The 22,431-nt window shown below is 41.1% G+C and overlaps 1 protein-coding gene and 1 pseudogene across 1 annotated transcript in view; both read right to left on the reverse strand.

Annotated features, from left to right (window-relative positions):
- The window catches only part of Diaph3 (diaphanous related formin 3), a 447,861-nt gene extending 427,540 nt beyond the window's left edge, over positions 1 to 20,321 (reverse strand). The window contains exon 1 of the mRNA XM_005366057.2: positions 20,205 to 20,321. Within this exon, the coding sequence (XP_005366114.1) occupies positions 20,205 to 20,321 (117 nt within the window). The remainder of the gene's footprint in view (positions 1 to 20,204) is intronic.
- Positions 10,595 to 10,908, reverse strand: LOC101983942 (annotated as a pseudogene).
- Positions 20,322 to 22,431: the final 2,110 nt, after the last annotated feature.

A 22,431-nucleotide genomic window follows, 5' to 3' on the forward strand; every position in this document is an offset into this window, starting at 1 on the left:
AGTCCAAACTTTAGCAGCCTTTATTGTTAGCACATGCAGCCACCAGAGCAAATAATCTCCCCTTTGCTGTCATTAAGAGCATGAGAGCCACTAAGTGTCAAACTAGCAGGACTAGATAAATGTGCTGCTTTCAGAAATATTTACACTTGTACAATACAATTGAATCCATTCCCTTTCAGGACACAGCTGTAAGAATGCCTCCAAAGAAGCTGGACTCAGGTATACTTTTTGGAACGAGACTTCCAGATCAGTTGGTTCCCAGCCCAGCTGTGTGCACAGCAATCACACCATGCCTTTGAGAAAGTAGATTCCAAAGCCCCAGTCTCCTAGGGTTCTGTGTCAGTAGGTCAAAGGTGGCACTTAGGAACTCGTGTGCCCAGTGTGTACTCTGGTAACGAGGAAGCTCACCCAGGCCCACATGAGCCATTCTGCTCCAGCACTGACCCATCCAACATTGCCTTCACCTGCCTCTTTGAATTTTTCATAAAACTTGATTTAAAGACTTGTAAGCAAGTCACAGGAAGGATACAAAAAGGGAGGACAAAAGAATTTCAAGGAAGTGAGAAAGGAGGAACTAGAACAGTTAGGACAGGCTCTGACATCAATTCAGGGCAGATAGCAATCAGCACCCACAGAATTCAACAATGTCTGCCATATAAGATGAACTATCAACTCTCACTCTTTAATGCTTACTGGATTGCTAAGGTACATTCAATCTCATAAGAATACATTTACTAAAAGCTGGAGAAGATGGCTCAATAGTTAAGTGTGTGTACAGCTCTCCCAACATCCAATCAGGTTGCTCACAACCACCTCTAAACTCCAGTTCCAGGGAATCTGAACCCTAATTTAGACTATGTGGGAGCCTGAACTCATATATTGCAAAGATCCACACAGACATACACATAATTTAAAAGGGGTAAGTAAACCTTAAAAACAAGAACAACTTAATACCTAAATATTGAAGATTACACCAAATTATACAGTGAGAGGGAATGGGGACACACGCATGTAATCCTAGCGTTCCAGAGACACCTGAGTTTAAAGAGCAAAAAGAAAACAGACATATCACTATTTTGGCTCACAAAATATGAAACAGCAGCCTTTTTTCCCAGCAAAGTAATGCCTGGAGGGGGACCCAAGTATCAGTCTCCTAATCATAATCTATGGCTGGAGAGGACTGCACGTGCTGTTCACGTCTGTTTTGAAGTCCATACTAACCCTTTACACCAGAAACAAGACTTTAATGTTGACTTTGACCTAATACCATTTCTAGTCCACATGGCTGTGTTTATCTTACTGTCAACACCAATTACAACGAGTATGAAAATAAAATATGACTTCTAATCATGTCACTAAACACATCTACGGGGTCATCTCCCAGGTAATCACAGAACTACAGAACAGATGTGAAAATATCATTCTGCAAGGTCTCTGGATTTAACATCTCAAAAAGGCCTAAAAATAACACTGACGCTTCCCTACCCTTTAGGGCAAGAGTAAGGCTGGCTCTTTGATACCAGGAAGAACTTTTCAGTTGACTAGCCCTTTGTGTGGCTATGGAGCATGTTTTTAGTCTGTGTGGTAAAAAGCCAGAGAGGAGATGTAGGGAATTTTGCTGCAGTCATTCATGCACACTGTAATCCTGACTGGCTCAGAAAGATAGTCACACCATCCTTAACCAGCTTGTCTTCTGTCCCAGAGAGGACCAATGTCTCCCTTCTCCATAGGCTCTATTCTGTGGAAGAGGAAAGATCAGCTTTCAGAAGGCAGTATCCAAGAGGCTCCAGAAGAGGCTAGAACAGATGCCTTTGTATGTGGTGCAGCAGAGTATTCAATATGAGCAAAGGCTGCCACATTCCTGCGAGGGAATGCCCACACCTCCAGAAAAAAACAGCTAATTCCAGAGCATCTGAAATACCGTGAAGCTTATCCAAGCCATGTAGTCCCTGTGGTAATTCTTCAGCCTCCTAGGCTTTGGTCCAAATAAGGAATTTAGAATGACTATCCCCAAGTCCAACACAGTAGCACATGTATTGTTTCTCATATACTCGAGAAGAATCTTGCTTATATCCCAGCATCACCTGAAGAAAATCTGTTTAGACTGACTGAATGAACAACTGAGTATAAAGCATACCTCATGCATGCATGAACTGGCTTTTCAGAGCTGATTCCCTACAGTAGGATACCTTGCTCAGTCTTGATAGGGGGGGAGGGTCCTGGTCCTGCCTCAACTTGGTATACCAGACTTTGTTGACTCCCCAAGGAAGGTTCTAACCCTTCTGAGGAGTGGATGAGTGGGTGCGATAGGAAGAGGTAGGGCCAGGAGGGGGTAGGGAGAGAGAACTGGGGTTAGTATACAAAATTAAAAAAAAAATTTTTTAAAGTATATCCCATACACATTCTCTGTAAACTGCAAAATCTACTGAAAATTCTATTGAGAAGCAGCACACAGGATCAAAGGATTAGACATAAGTATGCATCACTGCAATAGTACTTTACATAGCTAAAATTGTAATCCACGTAGTTTTTCCCAAAGCAAGAGAAAGAATCAATCATAGCATTGGTACACAAAAGCCCTGCTCTGCTGGCCACATGGCAGAAGTCGAACAGTCGAGAAGCAAGGGAAAGAACATCATCGTAAAGTAGCTGAAATCAGACGATGGCAGAGACTAGCATCCCTGGAGACCACTTTGTAGGAAAGCTGATTCAGAAACAATTTATGTAAGAGATGAGTGAGATGTCAGGTGGGTGGGTACCTTCTCACCTGTGCTTAAATGAAACATATCTTAATCACCTACTCACAAGGTCTCAAGAAGCAAGATTGTTCCTGAGCCCAGTCTTGCCACTGATTAGGTTACATAACATGATGGACAAGCTGAGGGGGCTGGGAGTAGCTGCACTGCTGTTACCCTGTTGATCACTTAACTTGTGGTAACAAGCATAGTTTGTGTAAGTAATGAGAAGACAGGGGCCAGATGAAGTTAGATATGGGAGTTGTGGGGCACAAGATATGATCTCAATGTTCTACTTCAGTAGCCTCCCTGTATGGTTACAGTACAGCAAATGTTTGCAATACGGTACATGGGGGGTGCATTTTAAACTATATGCAATATAATTTCGACTTTATTGATGCTGTTTTATATATCTAGGATGTGAAATTTTGAAGCATGGTTTCATAATCTTCCGCATTAGCCCAGCTGCCTGCAATGCTCATTTCTACAATAAGAAAAGCTCTAAGTTACCATAGATAATGCTTTTCATACTAGATCAAAAATATAGTGTTTCCTTTAGAAATAAAAATGTGCATGCATTAGTAAAAGAATAAATGGAGATCTAAAATATAAACCTAATAAATGACAGAAGCACAGATTCTTTAATAGGCTGAGTTTTTAGTGCATATTTTCCAGTGCGTCAGAATATATTAAGCACATTATTCATTTCTTTTTTAATTCACACATATAAATTAACCAATCTCAAAAAGCTCCTTGGTTCTGTGAATTATTGATGTTGTCACCTGCTAGAGACTTAATTCCAAGAAAAATATACGAATCACTACATCACAAGCACAAATCCTTTTGACACAAATTCAATTTCTGTAGCAACAATAATATACTGACTTAGCTTATTTTTCTATTTTATGACACTTATTAATGGTGTATATAAAAGAAATCTATCATTTTCCTATTGTAAATGTAAACGACATCATGCCATCTTGGGAAAGTTAAGGTGAACATCAACATGCTCACTCTTCTTGTTAATGCAATAACGTAAATGAGAACATGATTTCAAAATATAAAAGGCAGAAAATGAGGTTCTTGCAGACTTTGTCTCATAATACTGATGTTCCTATCATACATTATAACCAGGTTGTCAACATGTACATGACAGTACATTAAATTGAGGAGCACCTACTCCCAACCCAGGACCTTATAACCAAAACAGTACAAATAAAAAGTAATCAAAGTGCAGAACAAGGGATAAGTCCTCTAAACACAGTGTAAAATGACAAAAAAAAGAGTTCCTGCCGGGCGGTGGTGGCGCACGCCTTTAATCCCAGCACTCGGGAGGCAGAGGCAGGCAGATCTCTGGGAGTTCGAGACCAGCCTGGTCTACAGAGTTAGTTCCAGGACAGGCTCCAAAGCCACAGAGAAACCCTGTCTCGAAAAACCAAAAAAAAAAAAAAAAGAGTTCCTACCAGCTAACAATATACTCTTAAATATGTGCCAATTAACATGCAAACATCTAAAACAAAAGTCAAATGCAAAGTTTAAAGTGTGCAATATAGAAACCCATTCTTCTTAAAGAATGAGATCCCTAGAATATTTATTTGTTCATGTAAATGTCTATTAAATACTACTATATTCTGACAAGGTACTCAGCAATAAAAGTGGTTTTGTTTTCTTGCTGTTTACCCTACAAGAAATTGTTTTCTATTGGAGAAACATGTAAAAACTACAGTAAAATCACGGAAGATGTTGGAAGGTGAAAGGACAAGTGGTGGTGTGACTGCAACGAGACCCTGGAATCTAGGAAGGAGTGGTGAACACTGCTATTTTAAATATAAGGAATGGGGGCTGGAAAAACAGTTTAATAATTAAGACTCTAGCTTGTTTTTCCAGAAGGCAGGGGTTCCATTCCCAGCATCCACATGGAAGCTTACATCCTCCTGTAATTCCAGTTTCAGGGGATCTGACAGCTTTGTCTCCTGAGAACACCTGTACACCCATGTGCAGAGCCATACAGACTCCCACATAAATTAAAAATAAATATGGGAACTGGGACTAAGTATAAATCTGATTTTAAAAAATACATAAAAAAGATAAGGAAATGTTACAGGTGTGTTAAAAAGTTAGCTATAGATAGATAGATAGATAGATAGATAGATAGATAGATAGATAGATAGATAGATAGATAGATAGATAGATAGATAGATAGATAGATAGAGGTGGGGGGGGAGAGAGAGAGAAATGGAGAAGTCTGGAGAAGTTAAAGGCTAGGCTTACAACCAAAAATATAAAAAATATGGCAGGAATTGGTAACAGACAAGCCAGTGTACAGACTAAAGCACACAGCGAAGGCAGCAGAAGCTCAGTCCCAGATCAACTGAAGGACGGGGGCTTTTACTCTTCTAGTCACCAATAGTGTGCATGTTGAAAAAACACTCTGCACATAACCAACTTAAATAATACATAACAGTCGAATAAAATCAGTATATTATAAAAGTTCCACTGTGGGAGGTTGTTCCTGTGCTTAAATAATCATTTACTTCAGAGACTTTTAAGCTGCTTGTTTGTCCAGAGACATTCACTGCTTGTTTGGTTACGCTTACAGAGCCATTTACTAAAGACATTAGAAATGCTCCCCAAACACTAAAAGCCAATAACAGCAATTTTGGGACAAACTCAGCTAATTCTGTAAACAAAACTGGTTTTTTAATATAGGATTAGTCCAAAGGGCATAAGGAACGGCCAAGCTTGTTTAAAGAAAAGAGGGTAAGGGAAAAATACTTAACAAATGTCTAAACATAGCCCTTGAGACTATGAGCAATATGTCTAAGAAGTTCTCTCTCATATGTTCATACTGAGAGCCCTGGCTGTGAGGACCCCAGAAAGCCCAGCACCAGCTATTGTTTGGCCCTGCTCCAGCTCTAACACTTCTCTTTTGCATCAATCCCCAAATTACTGAAGCATCAGCAATTAGTCCTCTCCTTAATAATTCCATACGTGGTCTTGTAAACCTTTCTGGAAAAAGGAAGATACCCTAAAGAGATGTTTATGTTCCCTCTGGCTATCAGACTCTTGAAATAATGGATCACCCCTATATATTGGAAGTTCCCCAGGAATCTCTTGCTGGAGAAGGAAAAGGCTGAAGCCAGGGGAAAATCTGAGATCTGATAGATCACCTTGCTGGATAGACTGGATCCAAGACAATGAAGGGCAGGACCACACTTTGGCAATGACAAAAGCCATTTGAATATCTTTTGCCTAATTTAAAGGTAAATCTCACCTCTGTACCACAGCAGTAGACTTGGAGAGGAGTAGTTATGAGACCTCTTGTCTCCTCTTCCCAATACGGCTATATCAAATGAATCTTTTTCTGCTTGCAGTATAAATTGGTCTATTGAGGATGAGGAACCAGGACCTAAGTGCTGGAACCCAGGTTCTAATGCTACCAAATCCAGTAAGAGGACCTACTTCATTCTCTCTGCGCTCTAAGGTCACGCCAGGTCCATCCCTCTGTTCAGGGGCATCTGTCGCCCTACAAGCAGGTCCATCCCTCTGTTCAGGGGCATCTGTCGCCCTACAAGCACTCCTACTCAGCCCTCAAACCCCCGGCTTCAGGAGGGCTGCCTAACCTCCTCTTATCAAATGTGCCTTTTTGATAAATACCAACCTTCCATGAATTGTGACAGACAGAGGACTATGGGCCAGTAGGCTAAAGATAGGTGCCTGCAATGTTACTGAAGAACTCTGGGTGACTGTCCAGGTGGCGAGATGTCTCTGTCATTTCTAGAGTTTTGAAAGTTGCTTACAATGCACTTCCTGTTAATTTAGGTAATATTATATCCTTCTGGGGTCTTTGAAGAAGTTAAAGAATAGATAGTTATAATTATAGTTTTCCTTAGTTATGAAAAAGATAAAGTAAATATAAATATTATAACTAATTCTTTTTTTATACCTGTTTTGTTATATGTAATTTTACTATGTTAAAGTTAAAGCCTTCCTTTTTATTTAAATAGAAATAAATATTTAAATAGAAAAGGCCTTCTATATATGTGTTTGTAGCTTTTATTGGTTAATGAATAAATCTGTTTTGCCCAGTAACTTAACAGAATAGAGCTACGCAGGGGAAACTAAACTGAATGCTGGGAGAAATTAGGCGGAATTAGTGAGAAGCAATGTAGCCATAGCAGCTGGGGACAGATGCTTGTGGTGGAGCACAACCTCGTGGTAACACACAGATTAATGGAGGTAGGTTAGTGTGGGATGTAGGAGCTAGCTGGGAATAAGCTTAAGCTATTGGCCAGACAGTATGCCAATAATACAGATTTCTGTGTGATCATTTCAGGAGTCTGAGCAGCTGGGAAACGAACAAGCAGCCTCCCAACTACATATGTCCATCTGTATATAGTGGATAAAATGCTGATTTGTTTGCATTGTGCACACCATCCCTTCCCTAGAACGCATGTCATGAAGGTGGGTCCAGTAGCCTTCACTGGCCACAGTTAAACACAGGACAGACTAGAAACCCAAGCAGTGTCAGTCTAATTCCCCTCTCCTCTGGACACCTGTGAGAGTCATGGAAATCAGTCTCCTCTTCCACTGCCCATGGGGATATAGGCATACCTGGACCTGAGAGACCTCAGACCTGGCTATATGAGTTAAAAGCAGTGCGAGTCACATTGTCCAGAGAACAATGGAGAAGCAGATGCCTGGTGATGAACAAAGTTAGACTGCACGGTCGATGAGGGAAAGGTGAGATGCTCACTTTCAGTTCTGGGCTGGAGGTCACCATTCCCATTCCTGAGCTTAAAAGAGACACCACACAGTGACCTGTTCCTCTAAGGCAAATGGCCCTAAACTATGAATCCACGCTTGCTAATAATCCTGTGTTCCCATGGGACACAGCCTACGTTTCCATCATTATGGCCCCTACTCTCTGTGTACTCACTGCAATTACTGATGTGCCAGGCTCCCTACAGAACAGTTACCATCCCCATCTCAGAGGTCAGAAAACTGAGCGGCAGAGCTGCTAAGTGGCCAGTCTAAGGATGGAGTCAAGGTCAACTATAAATCAGGTCTGGGCTCATTCCCTTTCCCACTGTCCCTCACAGCTTTGACAGACCACCACAGTCACACCCAGACAGACAGTCAAGATGAGGCAGTTTCTGAGCTAAAGGGCAAAGAAAAGTGAAATCAAAAGACTTAGGATGAGCACACCTCCAAATGGTTATTAAGTAGTAACAACTCTGGGACCAAGGATAAGAACTGCAGGGAAAGGCACAGTCCCTGCATATGGACTGGAACCGATAAGAACGCACACTTTATGAGAGAATTTCTCCCTTTGATGAAGTTGCTCTCTGAAAAAATAAAATGAATATCTGACGTTTCTTTATTTTTCACATATATGCACATATATTTTATGTGTCAATTTCTTCTAAGATCAAAACCTTCCATCTTGAAGAAAAACACATTAAGATACAGTGTGTTAGGTACAATGATTCCTTTCCTGGGATGAGGAGATGTTTGTTGATGTCTTCCCAGGAATAATATCACACAACACTATGTGTTACTTAAGCTTTAGTGCAGAGTACAATCCCTATAAACTGTACCTTTCTGATTCAGGATAAAGCAGAAGCCATAGAAATAACCACACTTCAACATAATATTTAAAAAAAATCACCTCAATAACTAATTAAAGAAAATTAATTTTTAAAATTTTGATAGTTTGAAATTAACTAAACTATCACCAAGTGTCTTGCTTAATCTGACTAATACTTTTATTTCTACCCTCAAAATTGTTGAATCACTTAAACCAAATCAAAACAATTACATATTTGCAAAGAGAATACCTTAATAAAGCAGGGGAAAGCACGTTTTGAGTTCTTCATATACTTCTAATATTAATAGCCCTGGTTGTATTTAAGTCTTTTAGTTCTACTAATCAAGCAGGATATAGATAGAGAAAAAGCCCTGAAACTGGCAAGCCACTTGTTAGGTCTGGAATATGAAGACCTATGGAACACAGAACTTCCCCTGAAGGGTCTTAGAACTCCTACAGCCCAGCAATGCAGCAAGTTTGAGGACAATGTGGGCTACCTGAGATCATGACATGCTGTCTTTGGGGGCATCTTATATAATAAACTTATAAAAAAAAGAAAATAATGCTTATTTTGATGAAATAAAATGATGAAATAAAAAAGTAATAATATGTAGCATAAACACTGAAAAAATAGAGAGGCGTGACCAGAGTGACTTAAAACTCAGCGCTCAATCACACTGCCAATCTATCAAGTCTTGTTCCCTGCTGGGACACCTCAGGAAGGATCCCACGCCTCTTCAGATCTATGTGAGAGTCCTGCTTCAAAGTAGTGTGTGAGAGGAGTAAGTGATTAAGACAGTGCCCTGCGCAGGGTCAGAGCAAGGTGGCCGCAGCACTGATGATCATGTGCCTACAAGTGTTCAAACCCATACAATAGGGCCAGCAGGTCAAATAGCGGGGAGGGTTTGCACCAGGGTGTAGCAGTCAGGTTCAACACTGTGGTGACTGCCAGGTTCCTCCAAGTGTGGAGATCTGAGGCAAGACAAGGGATCCAAAGATCACTTTGTCTATTCATATTTCACCCTATGTGAGGTCGGAAGAAGTAAGGAATTTGAAGGGCTGCTGGATCAAAGAAAGCTCCAGGGTTACCTCTGTCTCGGGAGTAGAGGTTTAGTAAGAAACAAATGTTGTCAGAGGAAGGTGGCAGAGAAAGAGAGGCAAAGTCAGGGGCCAGACAATGAGATTAAGAAGAAAAGAAGAAAAGAGGTCTAAGGCCTAAACTTAATCTTATGTGGCCCACTCCAGTGAAGGGCAGAGTGACTAGACACAATCCCAGTATCTGACAGGAAAGAATGAAGGGAAAGAGAAGAAGGGGGAAGTAAGAGGCAAAAAGGTGAAAACGTTCAGTAGCAGAGTTCCTGTCAGATCCCCTTCACCATGATCAGCTCTGCATGCCATGCTACATTCATAGTGATGAGACTGCCAATGCTCTGAAGTGCCCTAAAAAACAGCAGAACTCGTAAAAGGTGTCTCATATGAACTGGTAAGCACTATGCCTAACCTGTCATAAAAAACATTAACCCAACTAATCTTTACAACAAACTACAGATATTGATCAAGTCCACCTCACAGATAGGAAACTGGAAGCTCACATACAGATTAAGAATTCCACCTAACCAAGATCAAAAACACTGATGACAACTTAAGCTGTAGAGAATGTAGGATAACGGGAACACTCCATTGCAGATGGGAGTGCAAACTGGTACAGCCACTTTGCATATCATACGGTGATTTCTCAGAAAATTAGGAAACAACCTTTCTCAAGACCCAGCAATACCACTTTTGGGTATATACCCAAAGGATGCTCAATCACACCACAAGGACATATGTTAAACTATGTTCTTAGCAACATTATTTGTCATAGCCAGAACCTGGAAACAACCTAAATGCCCCTCGACCAAAGAATGGATAAGGAAAATGTGGTACATTTACATAATAGAGTACTACACCGCAGAAAAAAAATGATATCTTGAAATTTGCAGGCAAATAGATGATCTGGAAAATATATTGAATGAGGTACCCCAGACCCAGAAAGACAAATATAGTATGTACTCACTCATAAATGACCTTTAGACATAAACCAGCCTACAATTCACAATCCCAGAGAACCTAGACAACAAAGAAGAATCTAAGAGAGACATACATGGATCTAATCTACATGGGAATAGAAAAAGAGAAGATCTCCTGAGTAAATTGGGAGTATGGGGATCATGGGAGAGGGTAGAAGGAAGAGGGGAGTGGAGAAAAATATATAGCTCAATAAAAACAATTTTTTTAAAACAATACAAATGTTTTATTTAATAGTCGCAGGTCATCATGGGCCAAGTGGTGTATACTCAGGACCCAGCAAGAAGGTCAGTCAGCGCAACCTCGGAGCCTTTCTTTCTGACTCCAATAGGGTGAGCACGTCTCCCTCTCGAACGGGACCTTTGACATTTCGGATGATGGAACGGCTGGTGTCATCCATAAATTCCACACGGACCTGCATGCACTGACCCTGCGAACCGGTCCTGCCCAGCACTTTGGTTACCCTAGCGAGCTTGATGGGCTGCACGCGACTAGTGTCCATGATGGCGGCGATCAGGCGGAGAGGGCAATAAAAACAATTTTAAAAAAAAAAAAAAAAAAAAGGAATTCCGCCTAAGCCTAAATCACAGTTGTTATGGCTGGAGCTCCAAAGCCATAGACCAGGCCAGTCATGAAAATTTCTGGTAGTTTTGACGTGCGTTGGCCCAACACCACTAGAGCCTTTTATAAAAGGAAAAGGATATTTAGGCTATCTAAATTACATTTAAACTTAAATTAATCATGAATGAATTAAGGAACCAAGTGATATAAAGTTACAAGGGTAACTTGGCTTCTCAATAAGGCAAGCATTCAGATTCTACAAGACTATACCAGGCACCACAGACAAGGGGACCCTCAGGCTTGAGAGCATACACAGAAAGGAACTGAAAGCTTGTTGAAGGTAACATATCAATAAGAGCAAAACTCTCTTTGACGGGCGACTGACTGAAGTTAGAACACAACTTTAATTGGAGACCTTCACCCTTTATAAAGAAATGAACCTGTCACATTGGATTTCTGGATGCAGATTATATGTACTCCATTTTTTATGTTCATTTCTCAGGCTGTCAAATTATTCATTAAAAATGAATTGTAATTGTCATTATGAATTGAATTCTATCCAAAGTTTCAATAAACAAAAACAGTTTAATTCTAACGTCCATAATTAATGTCGCCAATGTGAAAACCTTTTATTTAAAAATGGAACATTAGAAGGTTTTACTTAATGATACAAATACACAGCCTACGTTGGGAAAATGAAGCAATTAAAGATAAAACTCCCCATATCCTAGGGAAATAGTCCACAATAAAATTAGTCAAATAGAGACAGGAGAGGTAGTACATGCCTGTAATGCTAACGTTTAGAAGATGGAGGTAAAACGATCAGGAACCCATGACCAATCTTTGCAGTACAGTGAGTTCAAAGCTAGTTTAGACCACATTAGACATTGTCTTATATAAAGTTAATTTAAATTCATCAAATAAATGCATTATAAATCTCACAATTAGTCCATGTAACACACCTAAGGTTTTCAAAATATTCTACAGCATAAGTCCTTGAAGGAAGTGGCGGCATCTGAACTGGCACTTAGCTATTCTTTAACATATGAAGGCATGACTTGGAGCTCACCTACCTCAACACAGCTCAAATCCCTCAGCACCAAGAATGCCCTCATTTGATACATTAAATCATTGCCTCCATCCTGCCCAGTATTTATTTAATATGTACCAGGATGCTCAAGGGTGGAGAACAAAGAAAAGATTAATTCCATTCATAGATCTACTTTTAAAAGGAGAGAAAAGTAGTGAAAATGACACCTTGCTTCTTTAAAAAAAAAAAAAAAGAAGTTTTAATTTTTAAGCCCTATAAGACCTTACCTCAAGTAAATGACAAAAAGATAATTTAAAGGGAGAGAAAAAGGACATACAATGGGATTTATAAAACTTCATGTTTTAAAACTTACTGGTGTCTCTTTTATGATTAAATATATAAAGATATATTTAAGCCTGCAAAGCTCTGTTCTACCCGAGAAACCTATTAGAATCAACCTGACGATCGCTGTATACATCCTTCACTATTGATAAGTATTGACACCATTTTTATCTCATCATTAAGCAAAAAGCTAAACTGGAAAATCTTTGTTTGATTCAAGCACTATTAAATCCAATAATAGTGACTTAGCTTCAGCAACAAATTATCAATCACATTAAACTAATGATGCTGTTAATTTGCATCTTAGTGGTTTTATAGTTTTGTTTTGGATTTATCTGTTAATCTGGCCTAGTTTGAGGCTACAGAAGATCGTAAGCACACTTATGCTCTGCTTTCTATCTACACATGTATTAGTACCATTATTTTCATTATCATTCAAGACAATTCCAAACCATCAAGGCGTTTTCTGTCAATTTGCAGTTGTTCCGTTTCCTTTTGTTATAACTCTCACAACTCCATGGGCCTCATTTTACAAATAAGGACCACTCCTCAGAAAGCTTTGGCACCTGTCCTGACCATTCGTCATCAGACTACAGCCCTGCTTCTGCTGTTACCTGGCACTGCCAAATAATAATAATAAAATAATGTTTCTGCCTCTGTACACCAGGAGGAACAAACCTGGTTTGACTAAGATTTTCCAGGATGAGAAAGATAGTCAAATATCCAATATATGTGCCTAAAATACAAACAGGAATGCACTGATGCTATTACTATAACAATCATAGCAAAAGTGGCACCCTAAAAATAGCAAATGCTCAGGAGGAACAGTGAGCCAAACGCTGCTCCTCTAGGCCTATGACATATTAACTTTTCATCTGCAGAACTTCCCAGCTTCACATGTGAAGAAAGAAAGGCACCTAATGAGGTTAAGTTACTGCCTGCCATAGCTGCCAGGCTGGGATCTGAGACCTGCAAATGGGAGCCCTTACCACTCAGGTTACCCAGGCCTCCAAAACAAAGACAACAGTAAGAAAGAATGGCAGGAAGCTGTAAAGTCCACAGCAAGAACTTCTAGAAAGGCTGCAAAAGCAACTGGGAACCTGATCATTTCTGCAACAATGCTAAACGTTCTTAAACTCTCAAATTGTCCCCTAAGTTAATAATAAACACTTGCCTCGCTATTTGAGAAATATTACTCAAAATAGTAAAGTGCTTCGGTGCTATCCTGCTGCTATTGAGAAGACATTACCTTTGTAGATGCTGTTCAAAAAGAGCCTGTGCTTTGATCCTTAATATCCCATGTAGTAAAAGGTTATGCTTAATCTATATTTTATGGATCTAAAAGTCAAATGAGGCTCTGGGATAAACAAGCACGAGTGTGAAGTAAGCATATTCTTCAGCATTCACCTGCTTCCTGGTTTAGATGACACTATGTGCCCAGTTAAAGACAATTACAGTAGTGTAATACCTTGCAGGGCTTTGTTTTTCTTGTATTATTCTGCAAACATAAACAAGTTATATACATGTTAATTTACCTTCTATATAAAAAGCCAATTTTAAATCCAATTTATAAGGCAATAAATATATAAAGATCCTAGGACACAGCAATAAAGTTATGCCATAAAGCAGAGTTAATTCAAGGCAACAATAATAAAAGCATGACAAATTTTAGCACTCCACCAACTGCACAAAGGTGTTTCAGGTAACATCTGCTCAGAAGCAATTGCTACAAGACAGACTAGATGAGATGCAAGGCTTCACAGTATAATAAATGTATGTCACTTCGCTTGCTTCATAATTAAAGACACGAGTCTTTGAAAAAAGCAATTAAGCCTTGCTCTAAATCTGAGACAATCATCCCTATGCCCACCCATCCTTACCCTCAAAGAAAAAGAGCCATCCCAGTCTACAAATACTAAACACTACATATCTCTATTCTCAGCAGTTAGCCGTAATCCCCAAAGAGCCACTGGTGCATTTTTCATAAGTCATACATTAAAGAGGGGTGTGATTTAAGGACCAAGCCTAGACTTCTTATGGCTACATAACCTCGACCAAAATATTAACCTCTGAATCTCCCTCAGTTTTCCTCTGTCTAAACTTAAAGAGGTTTTGGTGGGAGTGGGAGGTTCCTTTTGAAAGGGCGGGTTCTACTCATCACAAAGACTAGAAAGGGAAATCCGAGAGAGGTTAGGGCTACTTCTTAGAAAACCAGCCTAAATAAAGTGATTTTGCTGGTAAGTGAAGGTTACTATGGTTGTTGATCCATTACGCAGACTGTTGCATTCATGATAAGCATGAATGTGCCCAAACTTTCAACTAAGAACATGATCTAATTCTGGATTGTTTACTTTGACCTAGTATCTATGCATTCTGGGCCAGCCTGATCTATGTAGTTGGGCCAGCCAGAGTGAGACTCTGTCTCAGAATGAAAAACAGGAAGAAATTTAAACAGATTAGATGTTCTAAGACTTTTCAACATGATCATCCTTGTAACCATAGTATCTGCTTGGCTTCCTGTAACAGCCAGGAAAAAAAAAAAAATTAGTACAAAGTTGGTGACTCAACACAAATTTATGCAGAGGTTCTAGGTGGCAAAAGCTCCATGCCAGTTTCTCTGAACCACTATCAGTGTGCTGGTGGGGCTTCGCTGCTTTGGACGTGGCAGGAACATGTGCTCAGCCACAGGCTGGCCATGCTTGCTGGAGAGTACTGCCTGACTCCCAGTGTCTGAGGGCTGGATCACTAACCTGTCTCCATCGTCACGCCACCTCCTCCTCCTCCGCAGGCAAAGCTTCTTCTCTCACTCTAACAACCCAAAATAATTTACCACTTGTAGCCAGCAAACACGAAAGTTCTCTTCTGCCATAGACGGTAGCAGCCAAAGGCTCCACAGAATAAGGAGTCGAGTATCTTCCTACACTGTCTTCCAAACACACCTAGACTGTAAATTAAGCATGCCCTAAGGTCACTAAGCCTATTCTGATTTCATCAGCACCGTCATCATTTATGCAGTCACAATGCTTAAGCATGCAAGGGCAGCCTGTTTACAGCAGTTCTCCAGTTGTTCCTATCCTGGGCAGTCCTAGAAGCTTGTGTTATTGTCATACCCAAGGTTCCACAGTTTTCCTTAATGCTGTCTATCCAGCATTTTGGGGGCCTTCCTCTTCACCTTATCCCTTGCACTCCTCCAAGCAGTGCTATCTTCAGGTATCAACCATCATTTTCACAATACGGCCCAAGTATCTCAAGTGCTGTTGCCCTATCCTGTAGTTTACTTCCTTCTGTAGCTGGAGATGTTTCTTAACGTCATCGCTGTACAGCCTATCTCTTCGTCTAATGCCTAGAATTCTTCTGACACGTGCCATCTCAAACACATTCAGCCACCATTCTGAGGAGTGTTTCATTGTCCAGGTTTCGGGGTTGTAGAGAAGGCAGCCCAGGACAAAATTATAAGTCTATGAGACACTTGTCTTGAGCTGCCTGCTCCAATCTCACCTCTTCCTAAATCTATAATAAACACAAGTCGGCCACCTCTCCACCACTACCATCTCACAACCTACTTATAACCATGACATCATTACCTATACATTTATTAGAGATATTGTTAATATTGTTAATGGTTTTTAGATCAGAAAAGAAACCATAAGACTCAAACTTCTAAAACCAACAAGAAACAGAGCAGGAATTAAGGATCAGGACTAGGTGACTGTCGGCACTTTATATAATTCACGTTTACTCAAATGACAATCAAACTTTGTAGGAAGCCATGGCCTTGGAATGAGCATCTGCTCTGGACACAAAAGACCAAACCAATGAAGTTTAGTCACAATAACGGAGTGTGGCTGTTACAGAAGATCCAAATACAAGTTAACAAATTAGGCTCAAGTAACTAGTACAGTTATAGCCAAAGGAAGGACTACCTGAACTAGAGCCAATTAAGCTATTTCATCTACCTTGATGACTTGGTTCATAAATGCTGGCAACAATCTGCTCAGAGTTCTCACAAACCTCTGGTTCTGAGAGTTGTCTACCTACCAAACACTTTTGGTTTTTATAAACCTTGTTCATTCATAAAGTCCAACTGATCATTATCAGTGCCCTAAAATGGTAAATACACCCCACTCCCAACTGATACATCTAATTCCTGCATCTATAGTTCAGGGATCATTGTACAAGAGATTGGGCAGAAACATTGTAAGAGCCATGGTAACAGGATAGAAGGGGGAGGGGGGAATCTCACAACCAAAACAGAAGGAATTATAAAGATATAATCAAACAAATGCAATCACTTGACAGAAACCATTAGAGACAAGGGTATGAGAACTTTTAGTGAATATTCCTAATTAAAGAATTCCTCTACCAACTTGGATTACTGATTTACAGGTCTTGTGTTAGATGCTGGCACCCATACAGACGAAGCCTTCTCCCAGATGCCACATGTCTTGGTCAGTCTGGACCTGGTGACAGTCAGTGGGTAAGTTCTATGTGGCTAACAGCAATGGGGGGAAGGTGCCACTACAAGGCTTCTTCACAACAAACAGAAAAAACCTTTCTGATGTGGGAGTGACTTCTTTCTAATCTGTTGCTTTCATTGGTTAATTAATAAAGAAACTGCCTAGGCCCATTTAATAGGCCAACCCTTAGGTGGGTGGAGTAAACAGAACAGAATGCTGAAAGAAAGAAGCTGAGTCAGGAGTCACCATGATTCTCCCACCCGACACAGCCGCAGGCTAAGATCTTCCCTGGTAAGCCACCTCGTGGGTTATTATTAGATTATTATTAATTATTAGAAATGGGTTAGATCAATATGTAAGAGCTAGCCAATAAGAGGCTGGATCTAATGGGCCAGGCAGTGTTTAAAAGAATACAGTTTCTGTGTAATTATTTCGGGTAAAGCTAGCCGGGTGGCAGGACGCAGCCTGCTGCCCCACACAACAGAGTGGCTCTTACAACACCTTTCTACTCAGTTCTGCTCAAGAAAGGAAACAGGACTCAAATGCAGGTACGGCCTAAATGACCTCAGGCAGGTTCCAGGTACAGGGATTTTGCTGAATGCAATCTCCCTCTTAAAGTCTCTACAGAGGCACCGACCTTTCCTGTCAGCACCTTTCAACTGCGCTATCCCCAGTGGCTATCCCAGCGTCTCAACATAAGGCGCCTACCATATCTAATACTGAAACCAAGGTGGTAGTTTACAAACAGTTCACAGCAGGTCCTTCTCCCCCAACATTACACACTTCCAGACCAGATTCTACCGTTCACACTTATCTAGGAAGACAGGAAATAAGCTACAAATATTTTTACCCAATTTACTAATGACTCAAAGTCAACAGTTTTACATTCAGTAAAAATCAAGAGTTCATTTGTCTATCGTATCCAAACAGGATTCAGTAGGCACCAGAGGTGGGGTGGGGCATAACTAAAAGAACAACCACCAACCCATTTACAATCAGTCTACCATCAGCTTGTCCCTTTATAAAAGTGGGGGGGGAGGGGAATGAACAACTAAATCGTCCCTGTCCCCACCAAATGGCAAAACTACATTACTTGTTTTAAAAACTCAGAAAATAATGCCGGGCGGTGGTGGCACACGCCTTTAATCCCAGCAGGCAGAGGCAGGCGGATCTCTGTGAGTTCGAGGCCAGCCTGGTCTACAAGAGCTAGTTCCAGGACAGGAACCAAAAGCTACGGAGAAACCCTGTCTCGAGAAAAAAAAAAAAAAAACTCAGAAAATAAGAGTGGCCCGGAGAAATTAGGTTAATATCGCTTCATCTCAACCAAGAAAAGGCAAAGAATTGACTTGACAGTCAGCATCAAGGATGGTCTCAGAGATCACACTCCATCCCAAAACAAGAGCACCCCTATGGAATATCAAGGCAGTGAGGCGGGCAGGCCGAAAGAGCTGCTCGGAAGGCAGATGAGACTGGGCACTGGGCCTTTGGCAAAGACAGAGAGCTGAAGCGAGACCACTGAACAGGAAAAAAAAAAAAGGGTCCTAAATCAGCTGCAAGACCAGACCTTCAATACGTTGTGTTTCAGATTTCATTTCACCTTTGCATGACTTTTAACAAATGGTATGGCCAATAAAGCATAACTAAGAAACATTTATTCAGGATTGCCATGCTATAAACTACGGAAAATCACACTTCCTGAATCATGGACCACTGGAGTCCAGACAAGATATAGTGATATTAATCCAGAAAGTAAATTATAAAAAAAAGATGCAACACCCCATGGATTCTTCTCAGAGTGGACAAAATCTTTTAGGACCAAATTAACTCCCTCCAACTCAGTCTAAGACCTGAGCAGAGAAGAGTAACGAAGCACATCCCTAACCTTGCCACAACTCGTCTCCACCCCTCTTCTTATGGTGACGCCCACTTCTGTATAAGCAATCCCACAGTTGCACAAGGCAGCAGAATCTCGGTATTCTGATGCCTCTTATCTCTGCCCTCATTTGTATTCAACTGCAAGTAATACTATACTTAGCAAGTGAGTCGCAATCTATTATATCCCTAATTTGTGAATCATGGCTTAAATTCTTCGAATTTTATTTATCCAGAAAAGGCAAATGTTAGTATAGCAAACAAACCAAAAAAAAAAAAAAAAGCCAAACAACAAAACAAAAAAAAAAGAACTGCCCCATACTTGTAAGTAAAACTAACAGACAGTATTAAATCTCCCATTTTATTAGACTACACCAAAATATTCCAACCCACACAGACACACCAGATGAAATCATCCTCTTTACCGATATTTCCTCCAGCTGACATTAATAAAAACCTTACCGTGGCTCTTCCCTTACGCAGTAAGAACACAAAGTTCACCTCAGATATAATTTTGATTTTCCTAGAATTCAGAAACCAACTGAACATAGAACACAGAAAACTGTCACATCGTGGCTCCTTTACCCAAAGTCTACATGACCCCGACAGTGACCAAGTTTTACATGCACCTCTGTAAGGCAGGCTTCTTTTCTGACCATACAAAAGGTTGTCATGAAGATCTACTTTGGAAGAATAGTAAAGAAATTGTGTCCTCTCGTACAATGCAGGGTTACATCATGATGTCACTATGAAATTTAACCTTTCCCCCATTGTTTAAAGCCTTAATAGGTTCTTACTTAGCTTAACTCTACCTTCTCAAATCCAAAGAAAATGGTTTGGGCAGAAGAAAGAGTCAGGGCAGCTGCCATTCATAAGCTATATATAAAACCATGGAAGAAGTAGCCAGTCCTACTTACTGTCAACCTCAATGTCAATAAAATGCTTCCACTTATAAACTTACATATCATTTGTGATATTTCTTAAATTAAAAAAAAAAATAAAAAGAAGAGCGCAAAGCCAACCCGATTAACGAGTTTCAGATACTTGAAAACTCCAAACTAAACAAGACATTCTTTAGCAGTGACTACACATCCCGCCAAGTTTGAAAACCAGTTGCCTCAACTTGAAAATATATACTTCAACTTGAAAACAAGAACTTCAAAAGTTCTTGTTGGATTAAGATATAGGAGCAGGGGGCGGGGAGGTACTATTAGCTAAAAGTTCACTTTCAGTCTTATAGTCAGTTATACTAAAGGGGTGGGGTGAAATTCAACTTGTTTAAAAGTGCAGAATCCGCCTGGATGACGTCAGTACATAGGCATCTCAACGTTTTTCAGATCAGCCCTAAGAAATGCGAGGCTTCGGAGAGAGCAAGGCCTTGGTCCCGGATGGGGATCGAATCCCGCCCTGTCTCCGTGGATCTAAACCGATTAGCAGCTCTGGCCTTCTGAAATAAATCTAGCTCCCGCCTCCAGGGGTTGTCAGCCTGGGCCGCAGGGAGCTGAAGGCCCCGGGAAGCGCCGCACCCCGTAGCTCTGGCCCACACTTACCAACTTAGGGCGCTTCTCCCCGGGCTCGTAGTAGGTTGCGGGCCGCGCGGGCGACAGGCCCTTCCTACGCGGCGCCTTGCTGTCCCGGCCAAGAGCGCGAGCCCGGTACCCCTCCATCTTCCCGGGTCTCGATCTGACCGAACCTGGGGCCTTGCTCCGCGGGCTCACCTTCCGGGTCCCACGCAGTAATTAACCGCTGCTCCGGGATGAGCCAACACATCCGAAATCTCCCGCCACGGCAGGCAACCCGCTCAGCCAATCCCGCGCCGCAGAGCCGGCGACGCGCGCTCCGCCCCTTCCGGGAATGCCAAAGCCTGGGTTTGATTGGCCCTTCGGCCTGTCCATTGGCGCTTCCCGCCCTCTGTCAGTGCAGGCGGCAAGCCCGGAGGTAGACAGAGGAGACGGGTTTTGGAAGGACTGTGGAGCTAACCAGAGTCGCTGGCAGGGCTTTTGCTTGTCCTCTGAGAGTAGGTTCTTGAAAACTCTGAACGGCCGGGCGACCCTTCCGGTACTGTTTGAGCAGCGCTGAATGTGAAATCAACTGGTAAGCCCTGTGACTCGGGTGCCTGGGAGAAGTAGTTCTGGGCTGTACTCGCCAGCGCCCACGACTCTAGGCTTGACTACCGTTTGTAGAAAAAACAGAACTGTCACCCCAAGGGGAATACGAGAGTTCACGCTGGAACCCAGAATGCTTGGCCTTAGCCCGGTAACTTAAACTCAGGTGGCCCCAAATACCATATTCCAAAGTAGTAACAGTTTTCGTCAAGTTTTGTTTTCGGTAATTTAAGCACGGTTTAAAAAAAAAAAAAAGGCATCAAGGAACTTTTCAAACACATTAGGTAAGCGGGTTACCAAAAAAAAAAAAAAAAAGCCTTCAGATGCTATCTTTGGTTTGAGGTTGAGGATGGTGCAAGCTAGTGAGCCTTTAGGGAAAAGCAAAAGTTATCAAGTGATCGTCACTGTGTTAGATCAAGAGAGCCAAGATTATACGGTCCTGGATTTGCAGCATTCCAGCTCGCCACAAATCCGGGAATTCTCATCAGTCAAACAACCTTGTAGAACTGTTAATGCAGGTGTGGCTTTTTCTGGAACTTAGGTCACTTTATTGAGCACGTAGAACATGCCTACCCTGGGTCAACCAAAAATTTAAAAATAAATAAATACAATCCAAACAGTTAACAGTTTAATGTAATTCACGGAAATTTACACAAATAACCAATGTAAAAATTGTAACAGCTTTTACAAGAACAAGGGGAAATCTTAAATATAAAGAAAAGGAAAATATAAATCTTAAATATAAAGAAAAGGAAAGCAATAGTGTTAGGGTCAGCATCTGGGCTTAAACATCCTTATCAAGGTAGACTCAGGCACCTGTCCCCAATATGACAAGTAAAGAAAAGAAAACTGGAGATCCATTCAGTGTGGCCACACTGGGAAGGGGAACAAATAAAAAGATCCAGGAACCCCTCCCCCACAAGTCCATCTTTGGAACACTGATAATGAGGTTTTTATTTAAACAATGATCAAGGGGTATACATAACCAAGCAGCTCTGATCACCCTATGATCCAACACATGCTCATTGTCATGGCTCCCATGTGTGCAACAAACTGTCAGAAATGTCACATCTCTTCTGAGAAGACAAGTTTCTCCTCTGGCTGGCACCAAGATTCAATCTTTTCCTACTCCATTATTGCATAGAAGAGAGGCAGGGTGGTTAAAACAGAAAGGAAACATGGATTTTCATGGGCAGAAGAATGGCAGGGCATTCACATAGGGGGCAGAGCAGGCTGCAAAGCGAAGAAGGTCGAGAACACAGAGTAGGAGAAATGTTTCGGGCATATATTGAAGGTCCTTGAAGCGAAGCCATGTAGAAGAATTTCCTGTGTACACTGAAGGTCAGATTTCGAGGCTAATGCAGTTTTCTCATACATCACTGTTTCTTCGCCTTTAAAAGTCATCTTTGCCTTCGAACTATTTCCTTAAAGATATTGATCTCCTGCCCATACAGAAGTGATGTGAGCCAGGACAGGTAAACATGAAGTATTGATTTCGCTACAAGAAACAATTGTAGGTATTCCACAGAGATTAACACAGGGGTTCAGAAAAATGAGCCTAAGGTCCGAGTAAGTTTTCATCTACAGCTTTTGGAGGTTTAAGTTTGTTTTTTTTGCCATGCAGATAGTGTTTGTTGCTTTTTTTTGTTTTCGTGCTAGCTTTTATTATGTC

The sequence above is a fragment of the Microtus ochrogaster genome, unplaced genomic scaffold, assembly GCF_000317375.1.
Source record: "Microtus ochrogaster isolate Prairie Vole_2 unplaced genomic scaffold, MicOch1.0 UNK6, whole genome shotgun sequence".
Taxonomy (NCBI): domain Eukaryota; kingdom Metazoa; phylum Chordata; class Mammalia; order Rodentia; family Cricetidae; genus Microtus; species Microtus ochrogaster.